Consider the following 14,690-nt stretch of genomic DNA (forward strand, 5'->3'; position numbering starts at 1 on the left):
ATACCCCCACTTTTTTCATGCTAAATTAATGCAACTATTTTCTGTTATATTCAAAGACATTTCAAGTTAATAAAAAAATCCCATGATTTCCTGTCAATTTAATAAACAGAACGAATCCCGGAAATGAATTTGGAATTACTTGTACTTTGGTATTGTCGTGAAACTTTCGGTTTTAATTTCGTGTTCAAAATCAAAAGAAACGTTAGAAATGTCTGAGAAATTTACCATTTTGAGTCATTAAAATCATTTTAATTTTAAAGTGTTGCATTCCATTAACTGTTCTTGAACCGTTTTTAGAAATAACAGTAAGAAAATTCATGAAGTAAATGCGATGAAAAAGTCAATAGAAGTTCGTTGATGCTGTAAATCTAGTGTGAATAATTTCGACAGCTTGAAAAAGAGGCCCAACTTTTAAGTTATCTCAAAATTGTGTAATAAAAATTAGAGATCCTTGGTCCATAGGTCAACTTCTATTTAGTTTCACTAAAATCTACAAAAAAAAACACCTACTTTTTGAGCATCTCTTTTTATTATTTTGATATTTTGTGAGATACTGGGGGAAAATAGAACAGTTCTTATCATGTCTCTTTTTCCCTGCTATTGGCACTGTATAGTTTTATCAGACTGTAAATCTTTATCATGCATTTTTCAATTTTCTTTTGTCCAAAATGTCTTATGTGTTTTAAGTAAGATGCTATAAAAATTTTATGGTTTACAATATGAGTCATGTACATTTATTGCGAACCCAATGAAAAATTTCCACAGTGCCATCTCTATCTTGACCAGGTATTTAAACTTTTGCAAGTTCACCTGTCCTATTGAATGAATACAATAGCTATTTTTCTCTGTGTAGTTTATTCACTGCATGGGACCTTTAAATTTCTTCTAAGAGAAATCTATCACTCATTGATTACTTTACCTGAGTAAAAAAATTTTCTTATATATAGACAAAAATACTGTTTTTATACTCATTAAATGTGTGTGATGATGTATTTATTCAATATTATTGCGAACCCAATGAAAGTTTTCCACAGTGCCATCTCCATCTTGACCAGGTATTTAAACTTTTGCAAGTTCACCTGTCCTATTTAATAAATACAATAGCTATTGTTCTCTGTGTAGTTTATTCTCTGGGACCTTTAAATTTCTTCTAAGAGAAATCTATCATTCATTGATTAAATTACCTTAGTAAAAAAATTATCTTATATGTAGACAAAAATACTTTTTTTATACTTATTAACTGCGTGTGACGATGTAGTTATTCAATATTAATAATATATTTTCATTCATTTTAATATAAACATTGATTCAATCATAAAAAGTTGATTTCTGACAAAACTTTCAACATTGTTCCTTTTAAAAAAAAGATTGTTTGACATGAATAAGAACTTAAAAATAATGATGTTTCAAATTAAGATCTTCTTAAATGTATTCTATAACTAAACAAAAAAAAAATCAAATTTCAATAGGAACATTGATAAAACTTTTGTTAGAAATTAACTTTTTATGATTGAATCAATGTTTATATTAAACTGAATGAAAATATATTATTAATATTGAATAAATACATCACAAATAATGAGTATAAAAAAAGTATTTTTGTTTATATATAAGAATTTTTTTTTACTCAGGTAATTTAATCAATGAATGATAGATTTCTCTTAGTATATGTAAGAGAATGATAATCCCTTTCTTCATGATTAAGTACGAGCGTTAGCGAGTACTTATCATGAAGTAAGGGATTATCATTCTCTTACAAACTTAGAATATTGTAAAGTGCTCAAGGCTCAAATGATCTATCAATTAGTTTCATTGTCAGTGCAATGTTTATAATTGATGCATGACTTCCTTTTTCCGCATGTCATTTATGGATTAGTTTTAGTGATGTGAGGACTTTCTTATCATTTGGGAAATATTTTTAAAAAAATGCGTTATAGATATTAGGTGACACAACAGTAGAAAGAAAAGGTAGGAATTGTATGTTTCCTGATTGTGAGTATGAATGTAAATCATGTAATATTTTAGTGAGGAATTATCCTTTTTTTTATTTACAGTTTAAATCAATTAATACATTTGAGTTACAACTAAATTTTATTTCACAGCCAATAATTTGGTCCGGCTTTTTACATCAAATACTGTTTCATTATGTCAGGGAAATGTTAAAAAATAATGCCCTTAAAAGTTTTTAATATGTTCAAAACTAAATTCCTGTTTTTTTTTTTATCCGAATACATGTATTGGAAATAACTATTCTCCCCAAACGCTGATCAAGTAATCAAAGTTTTGGAAAGCTAAAGATTTAGGTTATTTTTTATCTGAAAGATTTTTTTCCTTTTTTTTTGCATTGCTTTGGTATTGTTTAATTTTATAGTAATTTGAAGTTATTAATATTTTCATAATAACATTCACGGTACCAATTTTACTGCACCAGTGAACAACTTATTTTGAGATTTTTGTTTGTTTCACACTTCAACTTTTAGTCAGGTTCAATCACTCTGTGATAAATCCTTTCAATCTGATACAATGTGCTTCAGGGCAGTTGTAACTCATTTATAGAAACTCTTTGTTTTGAACTGTAAATAGACCCAAATAATAGGATAATCCCTTCCTAAGAACATGATTTACATTCATTCTTCACAATTAAGAGGCATCCAATCCTACAATTTCATTGGTCGAGAGTACTTTGCTATATTCTAAGAAGAAATTTAAAGGTCCCAGAGAATAAACTACACAGAGAACAATAGCTATTGTATTTATTCAATAGGACAGGTGAACTTGCAAAAGTTTAAATACCTGGTCAAGATAGAGATGGCACTGTGGAAAACTTTCATTGGGTTCGCAATAAATAGAATAAACTATACCTACCCTCGTCAATATTATCAGACTCTACATGTTTCAAGGCTTCCCTTGCTATTACAGGTGAATATCCAGCACTTGCCATTTCTTCTATAAATTTCTGTACTTTCACATCTTCTGGTTCTTCATCAACCAAAATCTGATCACTGTCGGTGGTCTCCATTTCTGTTTTTCTCTCTTCCTTGACATTATCAATATCTGACTTAGCAGCAGTCATAGCTTTCACCAAGTCATCTTTAGTACACCCTTGCTTCACAGCAGACAGTAATGGATAAATCAAAGCTGATGGCTCTTTGTCAGACCCTAGTTTTACAAGTTCTTGTTGTAAAATCACCATCTGGTCAATTGTAAAGTTATTCAAGCAGTAATATTTGTCCCTTGTGTGGTCAATATACTCCAGCCATTTGTTATGACACTGCTCTAGAAATCTAGCAAGCTGTGGTATAATATCACTGACATCTTTATTTGCTTCATCCACTCTACCTTTTAATATCTGTCTATCTCCTTCAGAGCCAAAGTTTATAAAAGCACATGCTTTACACTCTCTGTCACATAAAAACTTCACATGCCAATGTGAAAACAGGACACATCCTTCAGTAACAAGCTTTGAATAAAATCTTCCAAGTCTCTCAACTGAATCTAGAATCTAAAAATATGATCACTTTTAATATGCATATTCAAACTGTGCTTGCAGGTTTGAAGGACACTTTAGATATTTATGAATATGATTTGAAATAAACTAATTTAAGTGTTTTTTGTGTTTGCAAGCTATTTTCCAATTAATAAGAATAGCTGTTTCGACATGTTGAAAAAAGATTCTGTGTTTTTAATTTTTGTGCAAACAACAGGATTATGCAATAAACAGGAACGAAATTAAGTGAAGTCCACTTATAATGCAATGGAGTTACAAATTATCTTAATGTTTCTCCTAAATTATTTGTTTCAACTGACCAAGGTTTATGTATATATATCAAACCTACCCACATAAATCTGTCAACATCATCTTTGCCTCTCTCAGCTTTGCCAGCAACTAACATAAGACGTGACTTAAGGTCATGTAACTGTTCATATCTGTAGTGTTTCTTCTCACCCTCACTTCCTTCCTCTTTGGGAACAAATAACTCTATTACATCTGATAACTCCTAAAAAACAAACCTTGTTACATCTGATAACTCCTAAAAAACAAACCTTATATTAGATCTAAACCATAAGTTACATTTACAGCAACAGAGAGGTTTTACCATTGCAATTTAGAATACATGTGGGGAAAGGATAAAAAGCTAAAAAGTTGATGGTTATTAGGCAATGTATGGTATGAGGTTGATAGCAAGACCCCTGGAACAAAAGCTTTGGTGCACTAGAAAGAGCTTGACATCACAAATAAGAGGAAACATTTGGTTAAAATGCAGGGATATCTTGTTAGAATTTCAAAAATATATATTATGAGGGTATAGGGGCATAACACATCCACTCAGGGACAAAACCTATGGTGCACTGGAAAGATCTGGTCATGAAAATTTAGAATATACATGGTTTCGTGTTGGTTGATTTGAACAACATCCAACATATGCAACAAGATAAATCAAAGATCTTGGTAGCTCTGATGGAAAAGAGTACTGTTGTTTCCTTTGATATCTAGTATTCTTTCCCAAAAATAATTGAACTGCACACACACACATATGTCCATCCTTACAGAAAAATGAAGTTCCATTTAAACAGTGTAAATATAATTCTTCCAAAACAGTTGTTCAGCTAATGCTGATTCTCCATGAAACTGTATACATTTGTTGAGAGAAAACATTTTTATTTCAATAGTTTTAAATACTGGCATGCTTGGAGGGACATATAAACATGACCTTTTTAGTGGGATTTCATCCTGAAAACCAAATAAAAAAAGCTGTTTAAGTAACATTGACCTTTGACCCAAAAATCAAAAGGATCCCAAAAACTTTTTAAATTTTAATAGTGACCTTGACCTTTGACAAATTAACACCAAAATCAATAGGCTTCTTTCCCTTTCCTATATATTCCATCTGTAAAAATCAAATTCCAACCAAGCATGGGATACTCACAAAGAAACTATTTGTTTCATACACACAGAAGCCTGGAAGGATAGAAGGACAAAGCCTTAACCATATGCTCCTAAAATATTTCTCTTTAGAAATTATTACCACACAAGAAGATCGAGATTCTATTCTTATTTATGTCAACCATTTCCTGGAGGAAGGTAACTTTTAGAATACTCACTGGGCTTTTCAAAGTGCCTGTTTTCATCAAGTTCCCTATTTGAAAGATGCCCTTTCCATTAATAGCTTCTGTCTGAGCAAGGGAGGTAACCTCTACTGATCCATGAGATTTTTTTACAGATTGTAACCATTCAAGTTGTTGTGTGGTGCGAACCTGAAAAGTGAAAAGTTTATTACTTTAAAATAAAGATACTGTGGTGTATCAGATTATAACAAATAACATTAATATATATGCCTTTGCTGTGATTTAAAAAAGCTGCAAACAATCCCTGTTTGATACCACAATTAGATCAATGGTGATGCATATTCCATTGCATTAAAATAAGAAGATGAATAGAGCCTGTTACCATTCACCCAATCTTAGACAATTATATAAAGCAGTGTTTTAAATTTGCCTAAATAAAGTTTAAGATCCTAAGTGTCTATGTCTGTATATACTTTTACAGGCTGTCATACAGCCAAATCATTTACAATTTATTAACTGTGGATTCATTTATTTTTAGGGATACCAATTTTTGTGGATTGAGAAAAACAAGCCCTTAGAAAATGGGTACTTCTTTGTGTTTTAAGTATAATCAAAAATATCAACAAAAATTGATATGCCACAAATAATTATGAATCCACAGTATCTGACTAAACTGGTTTGGCGACGGCGATCTAATTAACTTCCCTGCATATCACTGAGGGCAGACTCAAGTTAATGTGCAACATATCAGAATTTGCATATTAATCCACATTACTAGTCCTCCCCCCCCCAATCCTCCCTATATTATGCTCCTTATTCTATATAGGGACTAAGGTGCTATTACTTAAGTGCTTCTTCTTTTGGGGGCCGAACCAAACGCTGAAAAGATACAGTGCAAATGAAAGCATCTGTTTTACACTAATCAGAGATCAGTAAGGGGCCCAAGACATGTTAACTGGTTCTTGGTTAAAAGTATAAACTGAACAAACACAGGTTTGGGACAAAGAACCACAGTTTAATATTTTCTTTGCATATCAATAAAGCAATAAACATAATTACAAACAAAGCAAAATCAAGTTGAAAATCTGTGGTACTCCTAACACAAAGTACATGATAACTGTGAGTTCTTTTGAAAACATTACTACTCTACTTATTAACAATATATTATATAAAAGGCTGAAATGACATAGCAAAGTAAAATATATCCTCTAGAGAGCGGAGGGTGGGAATAAATTATTTCCCAGAAAAATTTGAATGTCTGCTCGAAGCAAGTGTTGCTTTCAGAATAATTATGTGCTTGTGCCTAAAACAAAAGCCCTGTTAATTAAGCGCTGATTGGTTAATTCAAATGCAATGTTAATTTTGATTGGTTAATTAGTATGATCTCGAAAAAGCAATTAGTAAACGAGATTTCACATGCAGCAGTAACTGGGAAACCCCCACACTGATTAGACCAAATAATAGACAGGAATTCCCAATTAAAATTATATGTACAGGCATTGCACAAAAACGTATTGTGTATTAATAATCTATTTATACAAAATAGTTCCATTTCTGGAAGAGATTAAATTCCTTTAACTCTGGATTCCCAAAAATGAATCACCAAAATGTATACAGGCCCTACTCATCATAATCATCATCATGATCCTTAGAGAACATTATAACATACCAGTTTTTCAGGAAGGTTACAGTTTGATTCAAGTTCCTTCCACACTTCTTCACATTTTTTTAAGAATAATTCTGTGTCACATTTTTTTTCTAAATTGAAGATGAGTGGAGCATATCCAGTGGTAGCAGAATGTAAACAATTGACCTTGGCAATTTCATATGGTAACTCCCCAGCTGATATACTGGCCAAGTCTACAAATACTTTTAATTCCTTCAAACCAGCTACGAAATAAAAACAAATATTAAAGTTTTTTATTTTATAGGATTGAATGGTTTTCAGTTAAACATATCTAACCAAAATATATTATATAATCCTAGTTTTTATATTTTGTTCTTGTGTTGTGCTGTTCAACCATTGTCCCAGGTATGAGGAGGGTTGGCCCGCCTGCAAAATGTTTAACCCTGCAACATTCTGTATGTGCCTGTCCTAAGGCAGGAGCCTATAATTCAGTGGTTGTCATTTGTTGCTGTTTATCATTTTTTTTTTTCCATTTATTGCTTTTAACATAAATCAGGCCTTTAGTTTTCTCATTTGAGTTGTTTTACATTTTTCATTTTGGGGCCATTTATATATTGCTATGCTGTATGGGTTTTGCTAGTTGTTGAAACAGTACAGTGATCTACAGTTATTAGCTAGTTTCTGCATCATTTGATCTCTGGTGGATAGTTGTCTTATTGGCAATCATACCACATCTTTTTATTTTTATAAATATACTGAAACATTTTGTGTCATTGTTTTGACTTTTGGGTGAATTTATTATTGATGAGAGATCTTTAATAGTCAGACTCTCTGTAAAATTAATTCACTTCTTTTTTTTTACTCAAGGGGATGTTAAATAGAAAACTGTCTATTGTTGAACACTATATGTTAACCTCTAGATGTATTTTGAATATTAAGTGTAGTTGGGTTACTGTCTCATGTTTACCATATATATTTTTTTATTTACTATTTTGTTCCTCTCAGCAATTAATTTCTAAAGAGAAAGTACAAAGAATTACTAAATATTGAGATGGCAGCAAAAAATTTCAAAATTCAGTTAAACACCTATCATGGGGGAAATCCCCCATAAATCATGAAGGTTGGCAGGTCTGGTTGCTTGCCAAAATAGTACACAGATTTCAAGTCCTGTGTTCCAAGTTTTATCCCTTTTAATTCAACACTGATGGGATACTTTGATTTTCATGTTTTAACCTTGTTATTATCAACATACATGAGAATGTCACTATCAAACTACTATTACCTGGCATAGATTCTGTTAGCCAATCAACAAGTGGTTTACATTTGATAAATGCCTTAAGACATTCGGCCCTTTCATTAGTAACTTCCCCAAGTATAGAGCAAGTAGCTAGTAGATTGTTATCCAGTTTCCTCATGCTAGTATCAGCACCACCAGTCTATATTAATTGAAAATTAAAATAAATTAGAAATTTTTTATTCAATTTGAAAGCATGTATACTCTCTTTAATCAAAAGGTGTTAATTTTTTTGTATGGATGAATGTATTGGTTTCACTAATGTGATGTTTTTCCACAAAGTAACAGTCCAAATGAACACATGTCATCTTACCTAGACACATAATCCTAACTTTGACCAGACTTTGCTCTTACTGGTAATTGCCACATGGTAACTCATTTTCTTGTTTTTACCAGTTCAAGCAAACACACAACATACCCCACTCAAGGCATACACACTTTCATAAGACCACTGGATGGTTTCAATTTTAGAAGTGCATGAGCATTATAAATGAATCTGATCCAAAGATAAATAAGACCAAATGTCATTTTAAAAATATCTTATTATATATTGTTTCACTTGTAACTTTGTTTTGCTGTATAAAGTTGGTAACGTCACAGTACCCAAATTGCACCGAGTACCCAAATTGTACCTATTCAACGAAAATAGATGAGGAAATCTTACAAGTTTGCTTTGAGACAAAACAATTTGTATTTTTAAGATTTGACATTATACACGTCTTTCAACATATGTGAATGTATCTAAATATACATTAAACATTCACAGTATATATCAACAGATGAAGCATTCACTGGAAAAAGTTAAACTACGGAAACGTCACCATGCGACGTTCACAAAAAGTCATCTTTTAAAAATGAGCAAATAAAATAGGTTACAAGCATCCATTTCTTAAATAAACTGTTATCACAGAGATATGTCTCGCCTTTTTGTAATTTTGATAATGCAAATGTTGAAATTAAAATAGCAATACTTTAACATGTAAGTTATGCAAATATTCAAAGTCGATGAACCATGACTGAAGGTACATGGCTAAACAATCTCCATGGAATGAGATGTGCCAATGCTAATACAACTGCATACCAAATACCATTGACTTATTATAAGTTGTTCCCTTTAAACAAACCTAAACACAAACATTAACTTGTAAACTATGTAAAAGTTTCAAAGTCAATGAACCATGATCAGGGGTGGGGCTATATAATCTCCATGGAAACGATACTTGCCAATGCCAATAAATTTGCATACCAAATATCATTGACTTAACATTAGCAGTTCATCTTAAACTGATCTAATCACAAACTAATACATATAAAGTAAGCAAAAGTTTCAAAGTAAATAGACCATGACTGAGGGGGCGGGGCCAAATATTCTCCATGGAAATGAGATGTGCTAATTGCTTATACAACTGAACACCAATTAACATTGGCCTACCACTAATGGTTCCCCTTGAACTGACCTAATCACAAACTAATACATGTTAACCTAGCAAAATTTTCAAAGTCTATAGACCATGACTAAGGGGGCGGAGCCAAATAATCTCCATGGAAATGAGATATGCCAATGCGTATACAACTGCATACCAAATATCATTGACCTACCACTAGTGGTTCCCCATAAATTGACCTTATCACAAACTAATACATTGTTGAAGCCACCACTGCCGTTGCCGCCGCCAACGCCGGAAACAGCATACCTATGTCTCGCTTTTTGACTACGTCAAGGAGAGACAAAAATGAATACTAAGCATAGACTAATGTCAAATTGTTCTAAATATTTGAAGAAATAAATCAAAAACATCTGTTATTCGATTTTTAAGGATGTGAATTTAAGCATGGATGCAATTTGGGTACTCCTTATTACAGAATCATGGATAGTTTGCAGGTCGGTTCAAACCCATTTAACTATGTTTTAATATGGATTCAAAATTAAACTGGTGGAATTATATAGTAAATAAGGATACATCTTCAAAATAAACCAATAATGGAAACTTTGTCTGGATCATAAAAAACGTAGGTGAAAAAACTGTCAAAATATGTGCAATTTGGGTACCCTCACGTTATATAGGTAGTGAGACATTTCAAAATATTTTTCAAATTTTTTATCGAAACTACAAGATTATATTGTCATATGTTTTTCATTTTGTGTTATTAAAATAATACAATGAGACTGTCTTAAAAACATAAATAGAAGAAAGTACAAATTTTACAATCTATGGTTTGACCTGGCCTGGAATCGAATAAACTTCCACAATTCAAGGTGAATATGCTACCTCAAGACCACAAAGGCATTTCTCTGCATGACTGAAAATTTGTTTATACAGCATAAGGCAAATTTAATCAGACAGGGTTCAGACTGTTGGATCATTAAATATATCTAAAGTATTTAACTATTTGTTTTGATTTTGATCTTCCAAACTAAACTTACCAATCCAATTATATCCTGAATCTGAGTAAAATTCCCTTTCAATTCATATACAGTCACTACCTCCATAATAGCTGTTGCTCCGTATAAACAGCTTTTCAAATCTCTGTGCTTTTCTATCTGAAACAGCCTCTCTTTGATCCAATTTGTATTTTCTACATTTTCAAAGCTTTCAATATTTAAAAATTCTTTTCTCAAACTGTTAGTATTTCCTGCAATTTCTTTGAACCACTTTTCAAAATCTGAGAACAACATGTCTCCTGTTTTCAACTGGTTACACAAATTTGTCCATAATTCAAAGGATGGTTGCCAAATCTTTCCAAAGATTTCATTCACTGGTAGAAGTTTTCCAGTCTTCTTTTCCAATTCTATTCCCTTCTTTTCCCAAATTCTCAAGAAAAGATATCCTTTACAGCATTTGAGAATTTTGGGGACTATTTCCAATTCTTCAGAACTGAGTTCAAACACAATTACTACCGGCTTATAATGTTCTACACCTTTCAAATGTTCTAAATTCCTAGTCTGAACAAGTGTATTGAGAATAACCATATCTGTATTGCTGAATTCTTTGAGTTTGGTTTCCAACAGGCCAGCATCAGCTGTGTTTATTTTAATAAAATAATGGGTTCATAAAAAAAAAAGGTTAAAATACTTTCAAAACTTGTGTATCATTTAAGACTAGATGCTGACATCTAAATATGCTATGATTTTATGGGATTGTTACCTTACTGTCTCATTGATATTTACCCCTTGTCAATGTTTACTGATTTTCAATACTTGTATTACTCATCTAGGTCAATAAGGTTTAGAGGTTAAATTGTAATTTGCTGTGAATAAGCTAAATGGCACATATGAAAACGTTCATTTCTTTAAACTTATTTAGGAGCTATTCATACTAATGATCAAAAGTGAAATTAGCAAATACTGTATAGAATATAGCAACAAACCTCTGCAATGCTTGCTGTAGTAAACAAATTCTTGGACAGTCTGAAAAGTTGTCTTGAATGTCTCATATTCTTTTATTCTCAGATTCATGATCTCCAATATGCTATCTGTATCATCAATTTTTATGGCAATAAGTAATTTCTGGAAACTATTCCATTTATTTGACAAGTTCATCAAATCTTTAATTACAATATTTCCTTTGAACAACTGTTGAATAAAATCCAGAATAATTGCTTTAAACTTCTCCAGCAAGCCTTGACAATAATCACTCAACACATTTGGACTGTCACCTGAAAATGATGTGAATAAATCTATGAAAAGATAAAATGTATCCTGTAAAAAAATCAGTAAGTACATTGTTGTACTTACATCATTGGCATCAATGAAATATGGAAATTTTTAACCCAAATAATTCTGTTGTTATATTCCAGTGATCTATGATTACTACATTAACGCCTGAATGCACAGACCATCAAAAATCTTCAATATATCATTTTGAATTAGCTTGGGACTTACCTCTCTCAATATAATTGAGCTGAATGGTCACCAATCAAAATTCAGGATTCGTGAAGAGTTTTTATCGTGTTAAGAATTCAGGCCCTCACGAGTAGGAGAGATCGATTACGGGGAGGGACTGAATTATTAGGGTTAGGATAGTTTGAGACAAGAAATTCATTTGCAAGACTTTTCATCTTAAGGAAGGAAACTATGTGATTTGTCCTAATAAAACAACTGTTTTTACAAGAACAGAATATTTTTGTTTGATTCATTTTTAAAAAAATTACACATATAAGGGGAGATCACTTAAGATATTCTAATTTCATAAAGGAATTAAAAGTAAAGGGTTGGGTCCCTTCTTTGCCCTATTATGAAGTCATTATTTCCAAATAAAGTGTCTCAAGTTGATGAATTAATGTGTGAGAAAGTGAAATAGAAGTTTTTGTCAAATTTACATTTACACCAAAAAATTTTATTCATATTTTCATACAAAGAAGAGTGTAAAGTATAGAATTTCATCGATCTGCTGACTCATATACTTACAGTACAACTCCATATATGTTGGGAAAGGTCCCCATGTAATGGCATGATCCACTGCTTCATGGAAGTTATCTAGCTTTTTTACATCCCAGCTGGTTTCAAACACATTGGATAGAAGCTCTCCCAAACGCAAGTTACATCTTTCATCATGAATATTTTTGAACTTAAAATGACTACACCTACCTACTGCCTGAAATAGTATACAATATGACAAACCAGACTTCAGTGATTTTATATAAATAGATTTAAAACATTTTAAAAACAGACCAATCAACAGGGACCAAAAATTATAACTTATAGTTATTTGTGAGGTTCCAGTAGGATACCTCCCTTAAGTCACAAGGTCACATTTAAAAATTGCCTCAGGTCACCAGGTCACTTATAAGCAAACTAAATAGTTCTTTGTTGATCTGATTCTCTATTTGGAACATTTTTAAAGGTTACAGGTCTTTTTAAATGAGATGTCATGTTGCAAGGTCGTCTGCCAAACCCCCAAGATTTTGACCATGTTGGAGCTACATATACATATCAAAAATTTGGCTCATTTTTGTCGAGCCTTCGACTTTAGTCGAAAAAGTGAGACATAGCGATCCTACATTCCGTCGGCGTCGTCGTCGGCGGCGTCCACAAATATTCACTCTGTGGTTAAAGTTTTTGAAATTTTAATAACTTTCTTTAACTATCCTGGATTTCTACCAAACTTGGACAGAAGCTTGTTTATGATCATAAGATAGTATCCAGAAGTAAATTTTGTAAAAATAAAATTCCATTTTTTCCGTATTTTACTTATAAGTGGACTTAGTTTTTCTGCCAGGAAATATTACATTCACTCTGTGGTTAAAGTTTTTAAAATTTTAATAACTTTCTTAAACTATCCTGGGTTTCTACCAAACTTGGACAGAAGCTTGTTTATGATCATAAGATAGTATCCAGAAGTAAATTTTGTAAAAAAAAAAATCCATTTTTTCCTTATTTTACTTTTAACTGGACTTAGATTTTCTGCCAGGAAACAACATTCACTCTGTGGTTAAAGTTTTTAAAATTTTAATAACTTTCTTATACTATTTTGGATTTGTACCAAACTTGGACAGACGCTTGTTTATAATCAAAAGCTAATATCTAGAAGGAAATTTTGTAAAAAAATAAATCCTTGTTTTTCCGTATTTTACTTTTAAATGGACTTAGATTTTCTGCCAGGAAACAACACATTCACTCTGTGGTTAAAGTTTTTAAAATTTTAATAACTTTCTTATACTATTTTGGATTTGTACGAAACTTCGACAGAAGCTTGTTTATGATCAAATGCTAGTATCTAGAAGGAAATTTTGTTTTCTTCCAGTTAACATTACATTTCAGTCTGCAGTTAAAGTTTTTAAACATTTATTAGATTCATAAACTATCCTGGATTTTTACCAAACTTGGACAGAAGCTTCTTACAATCAAAAGATAGTTTCAAGAGGAATATTTTTATTGATTTACTTCCTCATTTTTGTTGAGCCTGCGATTAACAGAAAAAGTAGGCGAGACACTGGGTTCCGCGGAACCCTTACGAATTTTTGATACTTTACATTGCAACTAAACTACATCTTAGAGCAACTGACAAACCTGAAAAGAACAAATTAAATAGACAATCAAATTCAGATGACTTAATTTACGTTAGAGGAAGATCAGATGTCTTCTGCAATCTTGGATTCTTGAAACTAAGCGGTCTGCATCTCTAATGCATTATACAAATTTTGAGACAATTCATTTGTAAGACTTTTCATTTCAATGAAGAAAATTGTAGGATTGATTATATTACTACCACTGTTTTAACTAATACACAATATTTTTGTTTGATGTAAACAAATTCTCACTTACTTATTTAAGGGGAGATAAGTTGGATAATTAAGTTTTAAAAAGGGATGCATAAGAAAATTTACCTAGTTTTGTTTTTTTTTTGCCAGAAAATGAGTAATATAGACAAAAACTTAGATAATAAATTTCAATGTTCAAAGATGTAAACACAGTTTCTTGCAATGTTATTTACATTTATATGTACTATATTGATGTGTTTTATGAGGGCTTCTAAAAAAATATTTGAGCCAGTCGAACATTTTTTTGTCTTATTCTGATTTTAATCTCATAAGACTTCGTAACAAAAGGCTAATAACTGCCTTACACTCTTTAATTGTGCAAAATTACGCTGTCAACAACTACACTTTCATTTTTATAATGCACATTTTCCTAATACGGGATGCTGACTTGACAATGGTAAAACACGGACCAGAGAGATACGTAAAATCTGTTTACAAAGC

General features: G+C 31.6%; 2 protein-coding genes across 3 annotated transcripts in view; one reads left to right on the forward strand and one right to left on the reverse strand.

The window, feature by feature from the left end:
• LOC127702508 (E3 ubiquitin-protein ligase rnf213-alpha-like) overlaps positions 1 to 14,690 on the reverse strand; it is a 157,137-nt gene that overhangs the window by 85,495 nt on the left and 56,952 nt on the right. For both annotated transcript variants that reach the window (XM_052206718.1, XM_052206716.1), the window contains exons 15-22: positions 12,397 to 12,583; positions 11,358 to 11,645; positions 10,414 to 11,009; positions 7,977 to 8,130; positions 6,737 to 6,957; positions 5,104 to 5,256; positions 3,837 to 3,998; positions 2,866 to 3,502 (exon numbers count right to left, since the gene is read on the reverse strand). In XM_052206718.1, the coding sequence (XP_052062678.1) occupies positions 2,866 to 3,502; positions 3,837 to 3,998; positions 5,104 to 5,256; positions 6,737 to 6,957; positions 7,977 to 8,130; positions 10,414 to 11,009; positions 11,358 to 11,645; positions 12,397 to 12,583 (2,398 nt within the window). The remainder of the gene's footprint in view (positions 1 to 2,865; positions 3,503 to 3,836; positions 3,999 to 5,103; positions 5,257 to 6,736; positions 6,958 to 7,976; positions 8,131 to 10,413; positions 11,010 to 11,357; positions 11,646 to 12,396; positions 12,584 to 14,690) is intronic.
• LOC127702509 (E3 ubiquitin-protein ligase rnf213-alpha-like) overlaps positions 1 to 14,690 on the forward strand; it is a 333,395-nt gene that overhangs the window by 22,451 nt on the left and 296,254 nt on the right. The window lies entirely within an intron of this gene.

This window comes from Mytilus californianus, unplaced genomic scaffold (genome assembly GCF_021869535.1).
Source record: "Mytilus californianus isolate M0D057914Y unplaced genomic scaffold, xbMytCali1.0.p SCAF_5, whole genome shotgun sequence".
In the NCBI taxonomy this organism is placed as follows: Eukaryota; Metazoa; Mollusca; class Bivalvia; order Mytilida; family Mytilidae; genus Mytilus; species Mytilus californianus.